The 20934-nt window shown below is 34.5% G+C and overlaps 2 protein-coding genes across 5 annotated transcripts; one reads left to right on the top strand and one right to left on the bottom strand.

Annotated features, from left to right (window-relative positions):
• Positions 1–7136: 7136 nt before the first annotated feature.
• LOC133300756 (uncharacterized) lies at positions 7137–12899 on the top strand. 3 transcript variants are annotated; one of them, XM_061500343.1, is made up of 12 exons: positions 7137–7359; positions 7456–7675; positions 7762–7962; positions 8140–8210; positions 8340–8502; positions 9226–9819; positions 10011–10391; positions 10478–10553; positions 10627–10690; positions 11055–11190; positions 11416–11529; positions 12344–12899. In XM_061500343.1, the coding sequence occupies exons 1-12, from the start codon at positions 7250–7252 to the stop codon at positions 12407–12409; spliced, it is 2196 nt and encodes a 731-aa protein (XP_061356327.1). In that variant the 5' UTR covers positions 7137–7249; the 3' UTR covers positions 12410–12899. The 3 variants fall into 3 exon arrangements, with proteins under 3 accessions (XP_061356327.1, XP_061356328.1, XP_061356329.1); XM_061500344.1 differs by having other exon boundaries at positions 11425–11529; XM_061500345.1 differs by having other exon boundaries at positions 7245–7333.
• Positions 12900–13767: 868 nt separating this feature from the next.
• LOC133300762 (uncharacterized) lies at positions 13768–20783 on the bottom strand. Of its 2 annotated transcripts, none has more exons than XM_061500351.1 (15): positions 20642–20783; positions 20243–20559; positions 19725–19845; positions 19439–19556; positions 18704–18789; positions 18398–18469; positions 16968–17036; positions 16793–16873; positions 16593–16712; positions 16435–16509; positions 16236–16316; positions 15013–15086; positions 14846–14906; positions 14391–14446; positions 13768–14223 (listed from the first exon to the last, which is right to left on the bottom strand). In XM_061500351.1, the coding sequence occupies exons 1-15, from the start codon at positions 20744–20746 to the stop codon at positions 14157–14159; spliced, it is 1503 nt and encodes a 500-aa protein (XP_061356335.1). In that variant the 5' UTR covers positions 20747–20783; the 3' UTR covers positions 13768–14156. The 2 variants fall into 2 exon arrangements, with proteins under 2 accessions (XP_061356335.1, XP_061356334.1); XM_061500350.1 differs by having other exon boundaries at positions 13768–14276.
• Positions 20784–20934: the final 151 nt, after the last annotated feature.

Below are 20934 nucleotides of genomic sequence, written 5' to 3' on the forward strand. Positions count from 1 at the left end.
AAGGAATCTGGTTGAGAAGACTTCTTCAAGAGTTGAAGATTTCATATTCCCTACCAATAAAACTATATTGTGACAACAAGGCAGCTGTTAGCATTGCTCAAAATCCTGTGCATCATGATCGAACAAAGCACGTGGAAGTTGATCGTCACTTCATCAAAGAAAAATTAGATGATGGAAGTGTGCATTTGATATATGTTCCAACCAAAGAGCAAACGGCAGATGTCCTTACCAAGGGCCTACACCGTCCAGCATTCGAAGACTTGATTGGCAAGTTGGGAATGATCAATATTTACCTCCCAACTTGAGGGGGAGTGTAGAAAATTAGAATTCAAACATGTTTCCGTTTTTATTTCCTATTAATTAGGATTGATTATGATTGATTAGGATTGATTATGATTGATTATGATTAATTGTGATTGATTAGAATTGATTGTGATTAGGATTGTGATAGGATTGATTAGTCATCGCTTAGTCATTCTTAGCGATTCTTTCTTGTATAAATACTCACTCATGTAATTTATTCAATATCAATATACAAAAACTTCTTTTCAATAAGTCTTTTACTTCTCTGTGATGTAGGGAAGCCTTTGATGCCAGTATTACAATGGGTACATGGTATTGACAGACCATGCTACGTAACTGTATTAAGCTTGTCTATGTTGAGGTCCCACTCAAGGGAAGATACTTTTAAGTTGGCTTCTGAATCTGGATTTTGCATTTTATTGGGATCGTTTTTGAATTGTGAGTTCAATATCTTTTGCTATGGATCTACATTGCGATTTCAAAAAGGATCTATTGCTTTGAAGCTTTCAAAGATTAATAACACCACCTTCTGTGCTTGAGGGCTTCCATTTGAGATCAATTTTTCTAGTTTTGAGTCTCATTGTGGAAGTTGTCTCTTAAGGGAAAGAGTTGTCTAAGGATGCTCTTCCTGAGTGGATTGATTGGCAGCTAAAGAAAGAGATAGCTTTGGGATTTGGCATTTTATGCAATGACCTTGCTGCCTTACTTTGTGAACCAAATGAACATGGTGGTTTTACATTGATAAGGCTAATGTCATCAGGAAAGTTCGAATTGCAGAGGTATCATGCCTCTTGGGCTCCTGCTAAAAACTTAATAGATTGCCATGAACAGGTATACGTTTGGACATACACTTGCTATATCCAATGAGTGCAGAGAAATATAAATTTCCAAAATTTCTTCATTACTTAAAATTGGATTACCTTTATGCATATTCTAGTGGTAATCTTACTCAATTCGTATTTACAAAAATAAAAGATACCTGCATGGATGCTCAGGACAAATAACCTTTTGCAGCAGAAGTGCATGAGTTCTTGTGTGAGAAATTACATGCTTGTGGATTTGGCCAATCAAGATCATGTCCTGCAATTATTGCTGTTTTTAATGATGTCAAGCTGCCAGCAAGCTTCCATGAGATTGCTTTAAGAAGATTGTGGGCTGATTTGCCTTTGGAGCTATTACAGTTGGCATTTTTGAGTTCTTCTGAATGTCATGAAGTTGTTGGAGACCTAGACCAAAATTGGGTAGCTTTGGAATTTTTAGCTGTTCAAGACCTTTCCTTGGATATAGCTCATACTTCTCATGCTAATAAGGGCCCTTGTTGTCTGGGTGAAGTGGATATAGTACAGACGAGCTGGACGTAGTCTATATTAGGTGAACTAGGATAAATCACCGTGTCAATCTCTTTTCTCTTTTCTCTTTTCTCTTTGTCGATTTTGTGTGATTGTCAATTTCCAACATTCAATTGCCTCCATTTTTTTTAAGGAAATCTTCACCTCACAGCAATAATGACGTTATAGGTCCAGTTATTCCTTTTCCTATTCTACTTGTGCTCAATGAATTTCGCAATGGGTGCTTATATTCGGAAGGAGGTGAATTTTCCGTAGAAGCAGAGTTAGACCTCAAATACAAGGAAGTTATGAAAGTGGCTGCTGAGATTGCACCTTATGGCTCTACGCACCTCAATGATCACGCAATCTCACTTGCTGATTATGGAGAGGAAACTTGGGTTTGTTCATCGAAACCAAAATCTTTTTCGCGACACCATCCAGTTGCATTCAGTTGCAGTGCCCCATACCTTGTACAGGGAAACTCTGTTTTTAGTGATACAATTTATAATGTGTGAGGTTTGTTTTGAGATGATCTCTCTGTATCTTTTTTCATCAATTCTCTTTGATTTCCTTCTTTTAATCATTGGTTGACTACTTACATGACTTCTTTTGTGACATAGTCCAACTGAAATGAGGTTCTTTTTATTGAACTAAACCTTTTGTGCTGGTAGGGGGCTGCACATGCTGTTAAGATGGCTAGAGAATACACTGAAGTGATGATAGAAGAGAAAACCTTGGAGAATCGATTCAATCTTGACTTGGGAGAGAAAAAGTCTAGCAAGAAGGTTATCCTACTGCCAATACATGCTATTTTAAATCTCCAAGAACCAAAATATAGGTGAAGTGACTAGTCAATATAATTCTTATGGTGTTTCTTTCAGGTTGGGGATGTTATCCTACCTACCCTCGTGGACCAAAGGTAGTTCTAAAGAGTTCATCAGTAAGCATAGGGAAGCTCTTGAATCTGATTATGTCTCGGAAAATTGGCATCAATGGATTGACCTCATTTTTGGATATAAACGAAGAGGGAAGGTGGGTGTCATTGCTTGTCCCCCCATCTTGTTTGACTGTTCTTGTAATTTCTGAATCTTATTATTACATTGTTAAAAGTTTTCATTAACTTTTATTGTTGCAGGTTTAACTCTCCAATCTAATCTCACTTTCTTTAATCCTTTGCATGCATTTATTTATGTGGAAGGCTCTAATCTAGTTTGCCCTTGGACATGACCATGATGGTCTCGCATGGTGAAATATTCTTTATGCTTCATTTTATTTTTGAAGAGCAGGGGAAAATAATGTTTTTATTTCTTGTACTGCCTGATATTTTGCATCCATCGTACTTTGTAATATTAGCATCTTGAGTTGCATTTATATTTTTGGGCATGTAAAATCTTTCATTTATATATATATATATATATATATATATATAGGTGTAGGTTATATTTACAAATTTTTTTATTTACAAACTCTTATAAACTATATTATCTTCTCTCAGGAGAACACTAATCACATTATCTTTTCCCGGAAGAACATAGTGCAATTTGCATAAATTTATAAACGGATCATTCCCTCTATATATATATATATATATATATATATTTTAATTCGTACAAAATGACATGCATCGTACCCTTATTTTATTTCCCCCCTTTTTTTTTTTGGTTTTAGTTTATCCTTTAACATTACCAGAAAAACTTTTCTACACACATAACATTTTGTGGAGCCCACACTTTTTAAAGCAAAAAAAAAAACTATGACACGCAAAACGAATCTTTATAACATTACACAATCACTTTTTCTACAACATAACTCTTATAAAACCCTTTTTTTTATCAATAACTGCGACTTGGAAGCTACGTTACATCGTACATGTCAGATCTGGGAGAAGACTAAGAGCCTGTTTGTTTCACCTTTTCCAAAAAATAGCTTTTATCTCTTTCTTAATTTAGAAGTGCTTTTTACAAAAGTTAAAGCTATTTATATTTTTATAAAAATACTTAGTTTTTGAAAAAAATATTTGACTTTTGACTTTTGCTTTTTTTATAAGTTGAAATTTTTAGCTTCTGAAAAAGTAAATTTTTGGCTTTTTTTGTAACTTCTGCTTTTTTTAAAAGCAACATCCAAACGCACTAAAAATGAGATGTGCTTTTTTTCAAGAAAAAAAGCAACTTTTAGAAGAAAAAAAAGTCCATCCAAACGAGCCCTAAAGCATCCATTCATCCATATTTATACATATCAACAAGAGGCAACAAGTTTTTCCAATACACTTAAAAAGATGTGAGATTCATTTTAATTTTTTTTTCTCTTTCCTTATACAGAGACTCACATAAGTTTGTGAATGCAACATGAGATATTTTATCTCCTGTTGCATAAGAAAATATAATCCCTATCAACAAATATCACATTAATTGTTTTCAAACTCTTATAATTAAATCTTAACCGTTAATTTTTATCAATTCAATAACTAATGAATTAATAATTGAGATTTAATAAATTATAACTGTTAAATTAACGAAAATTAACTGTTAAGATTTAGTTGTAAGAGCTTGTACATAATTTAATTTGTAAATATAACCTTTTTCATGTAAAATATATTTTTATCATTATATTATATTTATAAATATTTAAATTTTAATATTTTTATACATATTTTTATGTTTTTTAAATTTTAAAAATTTTGATGAAAGGAGAATTTTTGACTTGTGGATAAACTTCAACACAAGATGCTAAATCATAGGATGTTGGGGTTAGGGTTAAAATAGACCTTACCACAAAGTGGGTTAGGGCCGAATAAGGTTTTGCAGCCTTACTCGCGCGCTACAATCTATTTCGACACCTTTATAAGACACAACAACTTTTGTTAGGCTACGAGGGTAGGCAAAAACAAATAAGAACTTCATCTTTATACTAAGTAACAAAGCATAGACTTCAAATTATATTTTAATCCGTACTTTATCAGTCACATTTGATTTTTAATACTATTTTCTTAAGTGGAAGTTTCTTCAAGTATTAATGAAATATAATGCACAACATGGGTTAAGCACAAACACAAATATTAACCTATGAAGCACCAACACTTCAAAAATCTTGACGTGTCGTGTCCGATACTTTTCGACACTCATCGACACTCCGACACTTCCTGACACTCCAATACTTGTTGCAAAGATTCAAAAAAGGTTTAAAGGTTACGTTGTATTGCATTTTGATTTTCAATTATTAGATTCGTAAGATTACGATTACGATTTTATTGAGTTTAATATAAACATTTTGGAATATTTTATGTTTCTTTGCAAAACTGATGGGTATTATAAGTTTAGCTTTATTTTTTTGTTAAATTATTGAATATTAAATATAATATACACTACATAAATTAAAAATATTATATAATATCAAAACGTGTCCTAACGTGTCAAAAGTTAACAATTTATAGAATTAATGTGTGGGAGTATCGTGTCGTGTAGTATCCTGCGTTCCGTGTCGGTGTCGGTGCAACAAAGATATTAACCATCATTTTCAAATATTCGTAACTTAACAAAATTATTGGTTTTGATACTATTGTTCAGTGTTTTAAAACCCCACCCCACCCCCCGAGTTGACCTGGGTCAACCCTGACTCCTCCCCTATGAGGGTTGGGATCACAAGTTCGACCCTATATGCATATCGACCCTTCCGACCCCCAAAACTCAACCGGGTTTCAGTGACTCCCGGGTCAGAGAGGTCACTGCATGTATTTTTTTTAAAAAAATTCCACGAAACAACATCATTTTATTGAAAAAATAAAATAAAAATGTTTGCAAACCTAAATCTAATCGTTCTCTTCTCTCGCAGCGACCTAGATGTCTTCAATCTTCACCTCGCTACCGTGAATCTTCTAGAAAAGGTAAGAATTTTATCCATTCAAATGAAAACCTTACGGTCGTCGATGGAAAACAAAAACTCATTCTTACTTCCTTTAAATTTTTCTGTCAGAGATCTTCTCAAAAGAGACAGAACCAGGTCAGCGTAGCGACTCAATTAGAATATGAGTTTTGTACTTTGGTATCTTGATACTTTAATTAGGTTGTGTAATATTGACTTGTGGTTGTAATTAGTGAATTATGTTAAGTATATTTTGAATCTTTGATGATTGGTGGTGTGTTTTTTAATATTTTCATATATGATATATATATATATATTTATATTTTTTTAATATATAAAACCGGGTCAGCGTAGTGACTCCGTGACCCCCTGGTTGAACCCGTGACCCCATGACCCCTGACCTCGGCCGAGTCGATGGCCGGGCCGGATTTTTAAACACTGCTATTGTTACGAAATTAGGTACCCTCCATCAATAAGTTAAGGTCTTAAGGAGAAAGATTTTACACCACATATTAACATAAAATCTTAAGACAATGAATCTATATATTTTTTCATTTATATAATCCTTCCTTAATTTATTCTTAACTAATTAAATATTTTATCACACACACTTAAATCTTGAATAATATTTATACCTAGGGTGTGTTTGGTACAAGGGTATCAAAAAGATTACTGGTAAATCTTCTTTGGTAAACCTCACTTACCATGTTTGATAGAAGTAAAAAAAATCAGGTCCCGGATATTCAAGGTTTACCGGTAATTTGATTTACAAAGAAAAGTCACTATTTAGATTACCATAAATAATATGGTAATTCAGAATTCTAAGTAAAAGGAAAGCACAACAACAATTTTTGAGACAAAAATATCTCAACACACATCAAAATCTAGACCCAATCTATCAATTACAAAAGTAAAAATAGTTTGATAAAATAACCTCATATTTCAAGTCATATTTCGTTTTAAACCAAACATGGAATCAGTAATCTTTATCCAATATTCCCGGTGATATTTTGGCGAACCAAACATCTTTTTTGTAAATTTCGAGTAAACTCAATTTTTAGTGTATTTTCAGTAATGGTGATTCTCGAATACCAAAAAATTTCTCTTGTACCAAACACATCCTAATATATTTGTATTTGAACAGGGATGATAACGAATCGCTTGAAAGCAAGTAGTTATCATGCGATGGAGAATAGTCTCACACGTGTAGATAAGATCAAAAAATTTAATTCATTGTTCATGTGACTTGCTTCCTATTCAAAGTAAAATGGGATTGGAGATTTGAAAGCACAAAGTGCTAGATTCAAGAAACTGCATTTATTTCACTCCTTTTTTTAGTTTAATGTCATATGACTCTAGTTTAGGAATATGTACTTCAACACTACTTTGGAAATTTAGTGGCGAAAGAGGACATAATTAGTTCAAAATGACGACATCCTACAGTAGATTTAATTCCTGTTTTTTTTTTTCCCCAAATAAGATGGAGGAAAATTCGGTTCAAAATGACGACATTTAGTATCACACATTATCCCTGTAACGAGGAGCAGCCGCAAGAGACTTTGAATGGGAAGCGACCCATAAAAGCCGTGTTAACAATGTTGTCATGCGCTCGCCACATTCCAATTTCTTGTCGCTCCAAGAATCTCGCTGTCTTAACTTCGAATACTCTTTTTCGTTTCTCTTTTTTGAATCCAACAACGTTATTTAAATCTCAACATTGTTCTTCTTCGTCAATCACAAGTACTAAGACTAGGAATAGAATGGGTTCTCTCTCTGCCTTTGACCAACCTATCCAATATCCCAATGCTCGTAGAGACGACTCCGTCGTTGACGACTTTCACGGCGTTAAGATTCCCGATCCTTACCGTTGGTTCGTAGTTCACCTTCAAATGCAATGCCTCCAATGCAATTCGTTTAACCGTTATTGACGCGATGTTTTTTTATTTTATTTTATTTTATTTGTTAGGCTTGAAAATCCTGATGCTGAAGAAGTGAAAGAGTTCGTGCAGGAACAGGTTCGGTTAACGGATTCGGTTTTGCAGAAATGCGATATTCGGGGTAAGCTTCGTGAGACAATTACGAAACTGTTTGATCATCCTCGTTATGAAGTTCCTTTCAGGCGAGGTAATAAGTACTTTTACTTCCACAACACTGGCCTTCAGCCCCAGAGTGTTCTTTATGTGCAGGTTTGACTTTGATGCCTTTTTGTTTTTTTAATGTTTTGAGTTTTGAGTTTCTCGGATTCAATTGTTGTTGCGTTTTCACTTTTCAGGATAGTTTGGAGGGTGAAGCAGAGGTTTTGCTTGATCCCAATGCCCTCAGTGAAGATGGTACTGTCTCACTCAACACGCTATCTGTAAGCAAAGATGCTAAGTTCTTGGCTTATGGACTTAGTTCCAGTGGTAGCGATTGGGTCACGATTAAAGTGATGTGTGTTGAGGACAAGAATGTTGAGCCTGATACATTGTCTTGGGTGAGTATGTCTTTAATTTGGTCGTGATAGAATAGAAAGTGAGGGAAGGATAACCGTTAATTTGTCTATAGATGGTTCAGTCATTTCACATAACCTCATGTCATTTGAAAGTATCCATTTCCCCTTAATTGGGCATAGAAAAATGAAAGTAATGAACTCTTCATGGCTGTGTTTCAGGTCAAGTTTTCCTCTATTAGTTGGACTCATGATAGCAAAGGTTTCTTTTACAGCCGCTATCCAGCCCCTAGGTAGATTATCTACTTTGCAATTTCTATTTGGTGTTATTTATGTGGAGATATTGTAAATAACTTGATCATAGTGATGATGGTACTTGATTGAAATTTTGAATTGATTACTTTGCCCAATTTACACTTTAGGGATGGAGATGTAGTAGATGCTGGGACTGAGACAAATGCAAACCTTCGTCATGAGCTCTATTATCATTTTTTGGGTACAGATCAATCGGAAGATATTCTGTGCTGGAGAGATCCTGATAACCCTAAATATTTGTTTGGAGGAAGTGTTACCAATGACGGGAAGGTACCTTTTCTTCATAGCCTTAGAACTATGTGATATTATCTGTATTCTTTTTGTGTCCATAATATAAGAAGATTTGCTACCAGTGTAATGTTTCCGTTCTTTTCAAAACTTTAGTGATGGCAATATCATTTATATGCTTGACTGTTTATACCTTACCGTACATATTTTTTTAGAAGGCATCTATTTAGCCCTTCTTGTTTTAGCATTTGAATTGGGTTTTGCTTTGAAAATCTGGGTCTCTAGTTAATTGCTTAGCATAATTTCCATCAATGCATGATTTAAGTGGCTGAGTGTTATAATTATTTTCTGTCATATTACCACGGTCAGATTTTTATTTTTATTTTTTTCTTTTACAAAATTAGAATGGGTCTTTTTCTTGTCAAATCTTGACATAAAAACCTCAATCTTTGTTATGTAATTATTTTAATATATATACTGCCATGAGAATATAGATTCATTAAATAGCATTAGCGAAGGTTCAGAGCAAACTATAGTATCCATTGTTTACTTGCAAATTCTACTAAATCTTCATAATTTGTAGGAAGCATACTTCATATTTGTAAGAACTATGGTTAAATTCAGAGCTTTGTAACTCAGACATGGGAGTACGCATAATTTGATTTTCCTTTGCCAAGGGGCATTTGTGTAACAAAGCATGCAAATGATTTTAGGTATATGATTCCAATTTTCCTAAGAAACTGACCGTTTTTGTTGATTGTGCAGTATGTTCTTCTCTATATTGACGAAGGGTGTGATCCAGTTAACAAGCTTTACTACTGTGACTTGTCTGAACTTCCCAGTGGACTGGAAGGTTTTCGGAATGAAAACTCCCTCCTCCCATTTGTCAAGCTTATTGATAAATTTGATGCACAGTATCATGCTGTTGCAAATGATGACACCGTGTTTACATTTTTAACCAATAAAGATGCTCCAAAATATAAACTAGTCCGAGTAGATTTGAAAGAACCAAATGCTTGGACTGATGTTATCCAAGAGTCTGAAAAAGATGTGCTTGAGTCAGCATGTGCTGTAAATGGTAACCAACTGATTGTGAGGTACTTGAGTGATGTGAAGTATGTTGTGCAAGTAAGGGACTTAGAAACAGGTTCATTGCAGCATCAATTACCAATTGACATTGGCACAGTTTATGGAATTTCTGCACGGCGTGAAGATACTGTGGTTTTCATTGGCTTTACAAGTTTTTTGACTCCTGGTATCATATATCTGTGCGACCTGGGAACACAGATTCCTGATATGAAGATATTTCGAGAAATTGTGGTCCCTGGATTTGATCGCTCTGGCTTTCATGTCAATCAGGTAAAAAGAAAAAAAGAAAACTTGCTGATGCTGATGATAAGTTGTTATCTTATTTTAAAGTTCACATTATTAATTAGGCTCTTTCAAATTTCATTACTCTGTATAAGTATGGCCATTGCTGCCTCTTGTAATCTGTGTTATTGTTGTTTCATCTATTTGTTTTATTCTTTGATGTAAGTTACACGTTTCAGGTTTTTGCGCCTAGTAAAGATGGTACCAAGATCCCAATGTTCATTGTTGCCAGAAAGGATATTATATTGGATGGTTCACACCCTTGTTTGTTATATGCATATGGTGGTTTTAACATCAATCTTACACCATATTTCAGCGTCAGTCGCATTGTACTTACAAGACATTTAGGTGCTGTTTTCTGCATAGCAAATATTCGTGGAGGTGGAGAATATGGGGAGGAATGGCATAAAGCAGGCTCTCTTGCAAAAAAGCAAAACTGCTTTGATGACTTCATTTCTGCAGCTGAATACCTTGTATCTGCTGGTTATACTCAACCCAGAAAGTTATGCATAGAAGGTGGAAGCAATGGTGGGCTTCTTGTTGGTGCTTGCATAAATCAGGTTTGATTCATTTGCTTGGTGAATTTCAAGTCTCGTCCTTTGTATTGAGCTTTCCGAATTTACTGTTTCCAACCATTTTTTATCAGAGACCTGATCTTTTTGGTTGTGCACTGGCTCATGTTGGTGTTATGGACATGCTACGGTTCCACAAATTTACCATAGGTTTGTTTTAATCTGTTTTGGTCTACTAATTTGTTATAGTAGTATCACATGTTGATTTAATTTTGTTATTCAGGTCACGCTTGGACCTCAGATTATGGTTGTTCAGACAAGGAGGAAGAATTTCATTGGCTAATCAAGTGAGTGTGATTAAATCTATGGTGAAATATCAAGGATAAATTTGTTTATTACATTTGGTACATAATAGATTATGGATAGATTCCTCTAAATTAGGTACATAATAGGCAAATAAATAGGTAAATACTTATATATAACCCAGACAACCAGCTTTAATCATTGGATTGATAGGTATGACTTTAATCTGATTCCATCAGCATGTAATTTAGATTTCCTTCCAGGTTTTAAGTTGAGAATTCTCAATCTCACTCTACTTGAAGTATATCAGGCAAAAAGTACTAATATGATTCAGGGACTATGATTTCTCATGTTTGATGGGTTTCTTTTGTGTGTGTGATATGATGTTTCTTTAATACGCTGTTTTAGGTACTCACCATTGCACAATGTCCGTAGACCTTGGGAACAGCATCCTGATAAGTCAATTCAGTACCCATCAACAATGTTGTTGACGGCTGATCATGATGATCGTGTTGTGCCCTTGCATTCTTTGAAGCTATTGGCGGTTAGTCTGCTTATCATAACTCAAAAGTATTGATTTGGGGAAATTTCAATTTTGATTTATTGAATTATTTTACTAGCTACAAAATAAATAGTTACAAACTACACTTCACTATATGCATAATGAAGATTTTGGGTGCTGCTGCTGCTGCACTCTCACTTATCCACCCCCTATTCCCCATTTTTGTCCCATTATTTCTCTATAACATTTATTTCAAATTTTTATCAGACCATGCAGTATGTCCTCAGTACTAGCCTAGATAAAAGTCCCCAGACGAACCCTATAATTGGTCGCATTGAATGCAAAGCTGGACATGGTGCCGGGCGTCCGACACAGAAAATGGTAATAAGTTCATCTTTGGATTTTTTTTTTTTTTTTTAAACTAGAAGCTATTTATAAATAGAAGTTAGACCAAACAGATTTTGAAAAAAATTCTTATTATAAAAGCTCTTTTTTTAGAGTCTGTTTGTTTGGACTTTTAAAAAAAAGTAACTTTTATCTCTTCATTGTTTTATAAGTGTTTTTTACAAAAGTTAAAGCTATTTATATTTTTATAAAAATATTTAATTTTTGAAAAAAAATATTTAGCTTTTGACTTCTGCTTTTTTTAGAAGTTAAATTTTTTAGCTCCTAATAAAATAGGTTTTTGGCCTTTTTATAACTTTTACTTTTTTTTAAATCAGACATCCAAATAAACTTAAAAGTGAAAAATGTTGTTATCAAAAAAAAAAAAAAAAAGTGAAAAATGTTTTTTTTTTCTTAAAAAAAAAAAACAGCTTTTGGAGGGAAAAAAACTCACTCAAACGGGTCTTTAATAATAAAGAAAAAAGTTAAAAGACAAAAGTTCGAGCTTTTTTTTAAGTTCTTATCGGATCTTCTTGAATTGTGCTTTTTTTTTTAATGAAAAGCTATAAAGATATATAGAGAGAGAAAATTTTCTTAAAATATGTGCTTTTAATTAACTTTTAAGCTAAAATTTTTATATAATCACTAAACAGTTTTTAACTTTTTTTTTTTTTTTAACTTTAACTTATAAATAGCGTCTAACTCGAAAAAAAAAAATCTAAACAAACTCTAAATTCGGTTTTTTTTTTTTTTAGCTTCCATTCCGTATTGTTGCGGTGCCTTTTGAAGTTAAATAAGTTGTTGTCCGCAGATTGATGAAGCTGCTGACCGGTACGGTTTTATGGCTAAGATGTTAGACGCCCATTGGATTGAATAGATCCTACTCAAACGTAATGAAGGGGGAAGGGAGAAGAATTTCAGTGGCCCCAGGCCAACATTTACTCAATAGTCGGGATCAATCAAAATCATACAACAAATAAGAAGAAAGAAGAGAGAACAAATAAAAAATAATTTTTTGTTCAAGTGTCACTCCTTCAATCGAAGTACCACATGGGGCGGCCGCTAGTACCAATAAAAATCCGGGGGAAGGGAGAATGGAATGCTTTGCTTTTTGCCATGACAAGAAAGGAACTGCAGTCGGTGATGTCTTGAACACTTTTTCAGAACAGTCATTGCAGTGGCCAAGAGAGGATGTTATTATTTTTCACTATTATTGTTTTTTGGGACAAATTGTATTTGTGTTATTGGAATTGAACAAGCTTCCCTTCCTTCCCTTAAAAGAACCGAAGAAAAAAAAAGGAATACCTTCTTAGTGCTTTGCTAAATTGTCGAGACAAATGAATTTTTAAACACGATTATAGAAAAACATTACCATTGAACTGTTTTCATTCATATGTTGTTAAATAGGAAAAATTGTCCAAATTGAACCAAAACATGCCCAAGAGTCTGCAAGCTAGTTCCTTTGAAACGCTTACTTCCGTTATACCTAGTGAGTAGAGTACCACAAACCATGACGTGTAAAGTAAAAGTTTCGCAACAACTGCGAAAGCTTGTCTTTGAATATAAATGACATTTCAGCAATTAAATCACTCATAGGCTCATAGCTGCCCATTAAGCACGTTTGTTAAGGGGAAAAAAAAGCTCTAAAAATTACGTCATAGAAATATGGGAAAAGTATTTACAAACGATAGTGTTTTACTCTGATAAACTCTTATCATAATACGGTGTAAGAATGAATACTTGACATTTGTTTTTGGGGCGCGGGAAAGCACATGCCTTTCAAAATCTCTCTACTCTGTTTCTATCTCTCTCTCTCCTGGGAAGAAAAACACTTTCAGATTGAAGAGCACCTAATTAGGGAACCCCATAATTTTAGAGCTTAATCTCGTTGAAAAAAAAAATCTGCAAATAAAAGAAAGAAAGAAAGAATGGCAACACCTTCTTCCTTCGCTGTGGTAATGACGATGGCAGAGCTGAGTAACTTGATGGGAGGGAGTTGGGAGGTTATTGAGGGAGTAGAAGAATATAAAAAAAATATGGAGATTCCCGCTCAAAAGACTATGCGAGACTGTTGCAGGTGTTTTCTTCACTCTTTTTGCCTTCTAGTGTAGGTTAGTTTCCAGAACTGTTTTTGTTGGCAAACGACAGTTTTTTATGTTAAGTGAAACAATGTCGTTTAAATTAAAATGATACAATCTTCGATACTTTAAAAGGACAAATATTTTTTTCAATAAATATTTTTTAAACTAATCCAAATGCACCCACGATCTTTTAGTACAATCTGAGTGAATCATAACTGTATAAAGTTGAAACAGCAGGATGAATTTCTGGTTCAATGGGAAGCCATCTGAAAAACATTAGAGCCATCCAAGATCATAGCAGAGGAAGTAGCCAATCCAGGGATCTGTTATTATACAACATCTAATTCCCAATCACCTGAATAAAACTATAACCGCTTTTAGACTTCTTCCAGATTGCTCGAGTGCACAAAGGGCTACCGAAATAAGAGGCTTGTCTGTACGAAAGGGTACAGCACTGGGAATACCTTCTAGTTTACTAGAAAAATTAGCAAAAGTTGAAGATGCACGCGTCTTTCATCAATGCACCGTTCACTACTATGTAAGTCAACCAGGATTTGAAACCGGATTATCAGATAACCTTACTAAGTCAGGAAACATTCCATTTTGATATCTGTGACATCAAGTTGCAAAATTTCAGCTCTACAACCCAAAATTGATCCAATGCTGCAAAACCAAAAGTAATAAATAAGGCACTTGCCAAGATGTAAAGCATAGAAGGGGATGGAGGAAATGCATCTTTTATCAGTTCCGAGTAGTTGAAAGTATTGTTTGTCATACCTAGGATGGGTTCGTCCAAGATCCCCATGAACAAATTCCTTAATGTAGGTCCCCGCCTGCACAAACATATTAGATCTTTAACTAAGTAGTTATTACAGATTTCACAGTAGATAATGCCTAATAACTATTGGTGGGGTAAGGCGGGAGGGAAATAAAAAGCTCATGCTAGGTTCTTCTATAGTTTAAACCACTCAAAACTCAAGACCAAATGGTAGTCATTTATTTGTCCTATGTGATCATTCTATCCACCCAAATAAAGTACTTGTATTAAACCTATTTGACATATATTATCTGCCAAATTTTCACCATTCATTGCCAATCAAGTTTAAAAGCCTGTGGAGCAAGGAGCTGTGAAGTTAGTGGTGTTAAAACCATAACTTAAGTCTAGCTCTAATTAAAAACTAATTCAGTTATTGTAAAACTACATTTATATAAGAGAGAATATAAAACAATACCTGCGTACAGAGATGCAAAAGAAAATATTGTGAACTTCCAGCAATTGTCTCAATTTTCATCCTAAGATTTGAGAAACAGAAGGCATCGCGAAATTTCAGTTACTAGTCTGAATGTGGCCTTGATTGTGAACATGGCATGTAACTATCAATATAAAGAAGGATCATACCAATGAATAATCTTTTCACGCTCTAAAGGACTGCGACGGTGTAGCACCCTTATTGGGGTCCTCTGCAAAACTTTCTGCACAAAGCAAAAGAAAAGTTTGTGATCTCCGAAGTTACAAATTAAACAAAAAACTGATTATAAGCAGAAATCCCAGTAGAAATTATCCCAGTTTTTATGAGCATGAGACAAGGTGAGACAAACCTTTGCTAGTGCTAGAGCAAGTCTTCAAAGGAATCAAGAATATGTAATCAAATATCATGTTCAATTCTCATTTTCTTGCGAGTTTCTGCATTTTTGCCTAACAACGAATTTCAATCTATTATTTGAAGTTTAAACATGGGTCCTATTATTTCCATTAGCTTATTGGATGAATAAAATTCTGATACCAAATTGTGTGATTGATTAGATAAATCAAATTGACTAGTAACAACAATCAGAACTTCTTTTATTATTGATCAAAACTTCTTTTTATTTTCGTTATTCTGCTTAGAAGGATATCTTATCATCTTCCCAAGTGATATTTCCTCTTTTTCTATAATAAAATTATTTCTTTTACAATTTTTTTTGTACAAAAAAAATCATAGCAGTAGATGTTGTTGAGATATATAGTCTCACATTGGTTGTATGTGCAACTAATGTGGAGTTTATAAGGTCTTGGGCACTCCCACCCTTTGAGCTAGCTTTTGGGGTGGTGTATCCCAAGGTTCTTTACATGGTATCAGAGTCTCGCCACCCCCCACTTTCTCTTGTGGTGTTTTTTAGCACAGGTAGGCTGGGCCTGTTGCATTGTCCACTCTTCAAGCCCAATGGGCTCTCGTGTGAGGGGACGTGTTGAGATATATAATCCCACATTGGTTATATGGGAAACTAATGTGGAGTTTATAAGACCTTGGACACTCCCACTCTTTGAGCTAGTTTTTGGGGTGGTGTATCCCAAGGTTCTTTACAGATGTAAATGCAATGGTATATAAATATGAGCACTGCACAGGAATGGATTCAATGAGCGTGCATATGAAAGTATGAAATGGGTAAATCACAGCCTTAAATGACACAGAATTAGAATCAGGACATGATAAAAAAAAGACGGACACATCTTCGAGCACTACTCAGCCTAAATCAATGATGCTGAGACAGAAAGCAAACGTTAAGTTCTGCCTGTGTATGTTAAACTTTTCTTACAAAATACAAATTTGATAATAAGTTGTACACAGCATAAACACTCACCAAATCCTTTAGTGAAGACACACATTGAAAATCTTCATCCTTCAGAGGACGAGAAATCCACACTAAAGCAGCATATTGCTTCTACACAATTTCAAGATTGTAATAGTAAGCATGATTCAGATAATACAATGGACAAAGCAAAGCTGCAAACCATGAACTATGAAATAAAAGTAAAAGACTAAGAAGCAAAATGAAAGACCTGCTTCTCTGCTTCGCCTTCACGCATAAGGTTCCAGCCATGACTACCAACAAGTTTCAGATTTTTCACCCTAACCTATATGAACATATCATATGCATTTACTCATCATGAAATAAATAACTGACATAGAAACATCACAAATTCAGCTACAACATTACCAATTTACTCTCCGTGTTATTTATCATTTTCTCAATATCTTTTACAAACAATTCAGATGGGACATGCCGTGTGTTTTGCACCTCAACAAGGAAAGGCCTGCCTGGGCCCAACATTCGGACCTAGAAGAATAGTTCCATTTTAGATAAGTTCATTCACCAAAAAACTTGAAAAAGACCTAAAAACCACAAGTTTTTATTACATCAATATCTTCTCTGCCAGCAGCATGAAACTTAAAACTATCGCCTTGGCATGCTTGCAGGATTTTTCCACCAATTAGTTCCTACAATGTAAGTACACATTATTGTCACCTTCTGCGATCAACATTTATAAGGTAAGATAGAATGACAACAGCTATTTGCCAGAGTAGACAGTACCTCAACTGATGATTCCCCCATTCTTTCATCATCAATGATCCAGCGTGTTTGACTCACATTCCGGGAATACTGCCATGAAAGTAACAGCATAAATTTGAAGTTGCACAAACTAAGTTCAATCTTAGTCGATCATAACTTTGCAAGTCATAGATATATGCTTATGTGCTTATGTCTAGACCAAATAAAGGAAATTATATTCCATAGATGAAGGATCTTTTTTTGGTGACAATAGTCAATTACAATTTACAATTTATTTCACTATATATTTCAAAGTGCAGAAATCAACTTGCAGTCTGCATTAAGTACCATCGAGAAACATCTCCACATAGTGTCTGTCTATACACAAGATACATATCATGAAATATCAGCTGATTTGCACATATAAAATTATGAGAGCTGCTTTTGAGTAAAGAAATGCAACGTTTATCATGTTTTAGGACAAAGCTAGATGGAAAAAAATCTATGCTGATGCCATCAGAGAGGCTCAAAGGAGGCAGGGACTTGTCCCGTGGAAGGAAGTTTGTTTATCAACCCACATGAGAGTATCTTGAACCCCTTCACAATCAGCTTCCACACACAGAAGGGGGTGGGGAGGGGGGAAGAAAACAAATAGATCAAATCAAAGAATGCAACAACTTTTGAGAACCCCTTTCATGATATAAACCAAGAGAGATTGAAAAGAAAAACTCAAAATTGAAAGATAAAGCGTGATTGCAACACACACACACACACACACAGAGAGAGAGAGAGAGAGAAACCGATACAGATAGATCAAAATTGAAGATGTCGAGGGAACCTATTTGCCACAATGATCATATCAGACAATAAAAGTTCGCACATTTTATTTCTTTGATGGGGTTGTTTCACAATAAGGTTAAGCTAACTGTTTTTTTTTTTTTTTGGAGATATTAAGCTAACGATAATACGATATCACTATCTTTTGTCAAAAGTTTAAAATATAACCATGGCAAAGAAAGTTGAAATGCTGAAGAGTTGTTGTATGTTAATCTAAAAAGGAGGGGGAATGGGGTGGAAATTAAAAAATTTTACCTTCAGATATGTTCCATCAAGATAGACAGGTATGACACAGACAGAGAGAGAGATAGAGAGAAAGGGGAGAAATAGCACATAGATTAACATCAAAGACGGACCAGCCTTGAGAGTGAGAAAGAGGGAGCGAGGGGGAAGGAGAGCACCTATTAGCCACAAAGACCATATTAGATAATAGGTTTTGATCTTTGATGGGGTTGTTTCATAATAAGCCAATGATATCATTAGACATTTTCAGCTTTCTCTCAAAAAATGTAAAAATATGACAATGGAAAAAAAATTTGATGTATCTGAAGTATTTTAGTCCAATTATGAAAGGAAGGGGACGGCGTTGCGGTTTTTTTTTGGTTTGGGGGGGGGGGGGATAACAAATCCATTACCTTCAGGTATCTTCCACCAAAATAGAAAGGTGTCCTGTAGCAAACGTAAGTAAAATGGCAAGGTTCATTTGCCTGAAAAGCAAGAAAAACCAAGTTAGCAATATAATCATATCTTAATAAGTTAATAGGCAATGAACAAATGAAGTCAGTGGATCATTCCCATTTACCCAACAAATCAGCAAGGATTTATGATACAGAGAAATTTGATACGAAGCATTCTGACAAACATGAAATTATCATGAAAGCAAAGCAATTTAAATTCACAAGACATTCAATCATAAACAAAAGAGAAAAATCACGAAATACCGTTTCTAGCAAGAATTTACAGCAGTCAGGGGATTCATTTTCGAGCAAACTTCCAGTAGTACTTTCTCCAACTGAATTGAATTCACCTATAAAAAAATCCAAATGGTCAATGCTAGGAACTGTTAAATCATTGGCAGTGCCTACACCATTGTCAGACCTACAGACAATATTAGCATATGTAGGAGCAGAAGAATTGCTAAAAGGAGACAAAATTGGATATATGACACTGTCTGCCTGTAAAAAAACATTTACAGACTGAAAAAGGCCTATTTAAGGGGCAGAAATTCTGAAGCAGAATGGAAGGAAGAATCTACATTCTACAAGGAAAACTACTTTTAGCAGCCATTTAATAACAACTATTGTTTTAGTGTACAACATGAAGTTCTACTGAAAAAGTAGTACAATATGCGAAATTTTTTTGCATGGATTTGAAATTTTAAGCGACCCAACAAAGGATCCTTTTTTATGGCAGCATTTTACTGTAAAATAGATTATTCATTAAGAATAATATTTACACAGTCCCATTATCATAAAAGGAAATATCAGTGCAAAGGATGAATACCTCATGCAGAATTAATAATTCTGCAACAATGATGCACAAAGGTATAATAATACAATATGAAATCAGATGAAATCAAAGTACCAAAAAGCAAAGTCAATCACATAATCACATTTTCTAGCATAAATAGTCAGTAAAAAAACAACACAAAGCAAAGTAAATAAACTTAGACATGCCTGTTTTTCTTTTCTTGCAAATCTCGGCATTATCAGAACATTTCTCTGCCCCTTTTGACGCTCTAGTGTGATTGTATGTCAAACGGATGCGGAAAGAGCTCATACTCGATTTACAGTCCTACAAAACTTGATTTCTGTAAAGGGTTATTGGATAACAAATCGACTGAAAGATAACATCTTGACTCATACGAAGAAAAGGCACTTTTAAGATCAAGTAACTTCCATTCTCACGCGTGATGACCAGTGCCAAAAAAAAAAAATGCATAAAATCTTAAGTTTTACTCACCAGAAGATTTTCAAGAGGATATACTAAAGAAAATTTTAAGGCATCCTTTATAGAGATGCATCCAACATGCAACTTTTCTTGGAACCAAGGTTGAGATTCATATTTCGTTTTCATATATGACCTACAAAAATTTAACATGAGAACATGTTCCCATCAATATTAAGCACATAAGATAAATAGAATCTTAATTTAAATATTAGTGCAAGAGAAGTATAAAAACCATTACTGTGGCCTTCATCCAACAACTTAAACTTTTGGATTAAAATGATTGTTTACATAGTATCAAAGTTTCTGAATGACCAAGTGGTCACAAATTCGATATTCAACACATTTAGTTAGGCCTATACATTATCCAATCATGAAATGAAAAGCATACTAAGAGTTCTTAGAGTTAGGGTTGTCATTCTTTATTAACAGCTGATTATGTGCTTCTCATCTAATATAAGCCTAATTTGAATTGGTTTGAGTTTAGTAAAATAAAGGTTTCGCTGAAGTGCAGTCACAGAATAAACTCTTACCAAAGAGAGGTATCGTTTTCAATGATAATGGGTGGGATGGAAACTTCAAGGGAAAAGCTATCAACCTGATAGCCCTCTTTTTTAACCATGTCAGCAATTAGAACAGCCATATCATCATCATTTTTGGGCAAGATTTCTCTGTCATTAAAAAATCTGAACTGCAGAATCCCTAAGCAAACCCTGCAAAGTTTAACTTCCTTATCCGTTGTTGCTCCTTGTTCAACTTCAACAATAGAAGCGAAGATAGATGATGATAACGAGGAAGCATAGATGCGACCTTGCACACCAAACACCCGAAAGATGCAGCGAACACATATCTGTTCAAAAAAAAAAGTGAAATCAGTGAATGAATTGGAATATAGAATTTGGAATTACAAAAAACAGAAAGTGATTCCCAACCCCGAGAGACAACAAGTACTTCACGGCGTCGGAAGGCAAAGCCTGCACTACGTCTTCTAACGGTTTTTCCGCGGTTTCGCTCGTGCCATTCGCGGCTTCCTCCATTACTGTTTTTGATCACTCTGCTCTTCTCTTCTCTTCTCTGCCTCAACACTTCAATGTAATAAGTTCTGTATCTGTAATGCATTTATCTTTTTGTTAACAAATCACGGAAATTTATTATTATTTGAAAAAAAAAATTTATTTCCGAAACTTGCCTCCCACTAAGATGACCTAGCTCGTTCAAAAAAAAA

The sequence above is a fragment of the Gastrolobium bilobum genome, unplaced genomic scaffold, assembly GCF_033153095.1.
Source record: "Gastrolobium bilobum isolate Gb01-03AN ecotype WA unplaced genomic scaffold, APGP_CSIRO_Gbil_v1 utg32013, whole genome shotgun sequence".
Taxonomy (NCBI): domain Eukaryota; kingdom Viridiplantae; phylum Streptophyta; class Magnoliopsida; order Fabales; family Fabaceae; genus Gastrolobium; species Gastrolobium bilobum.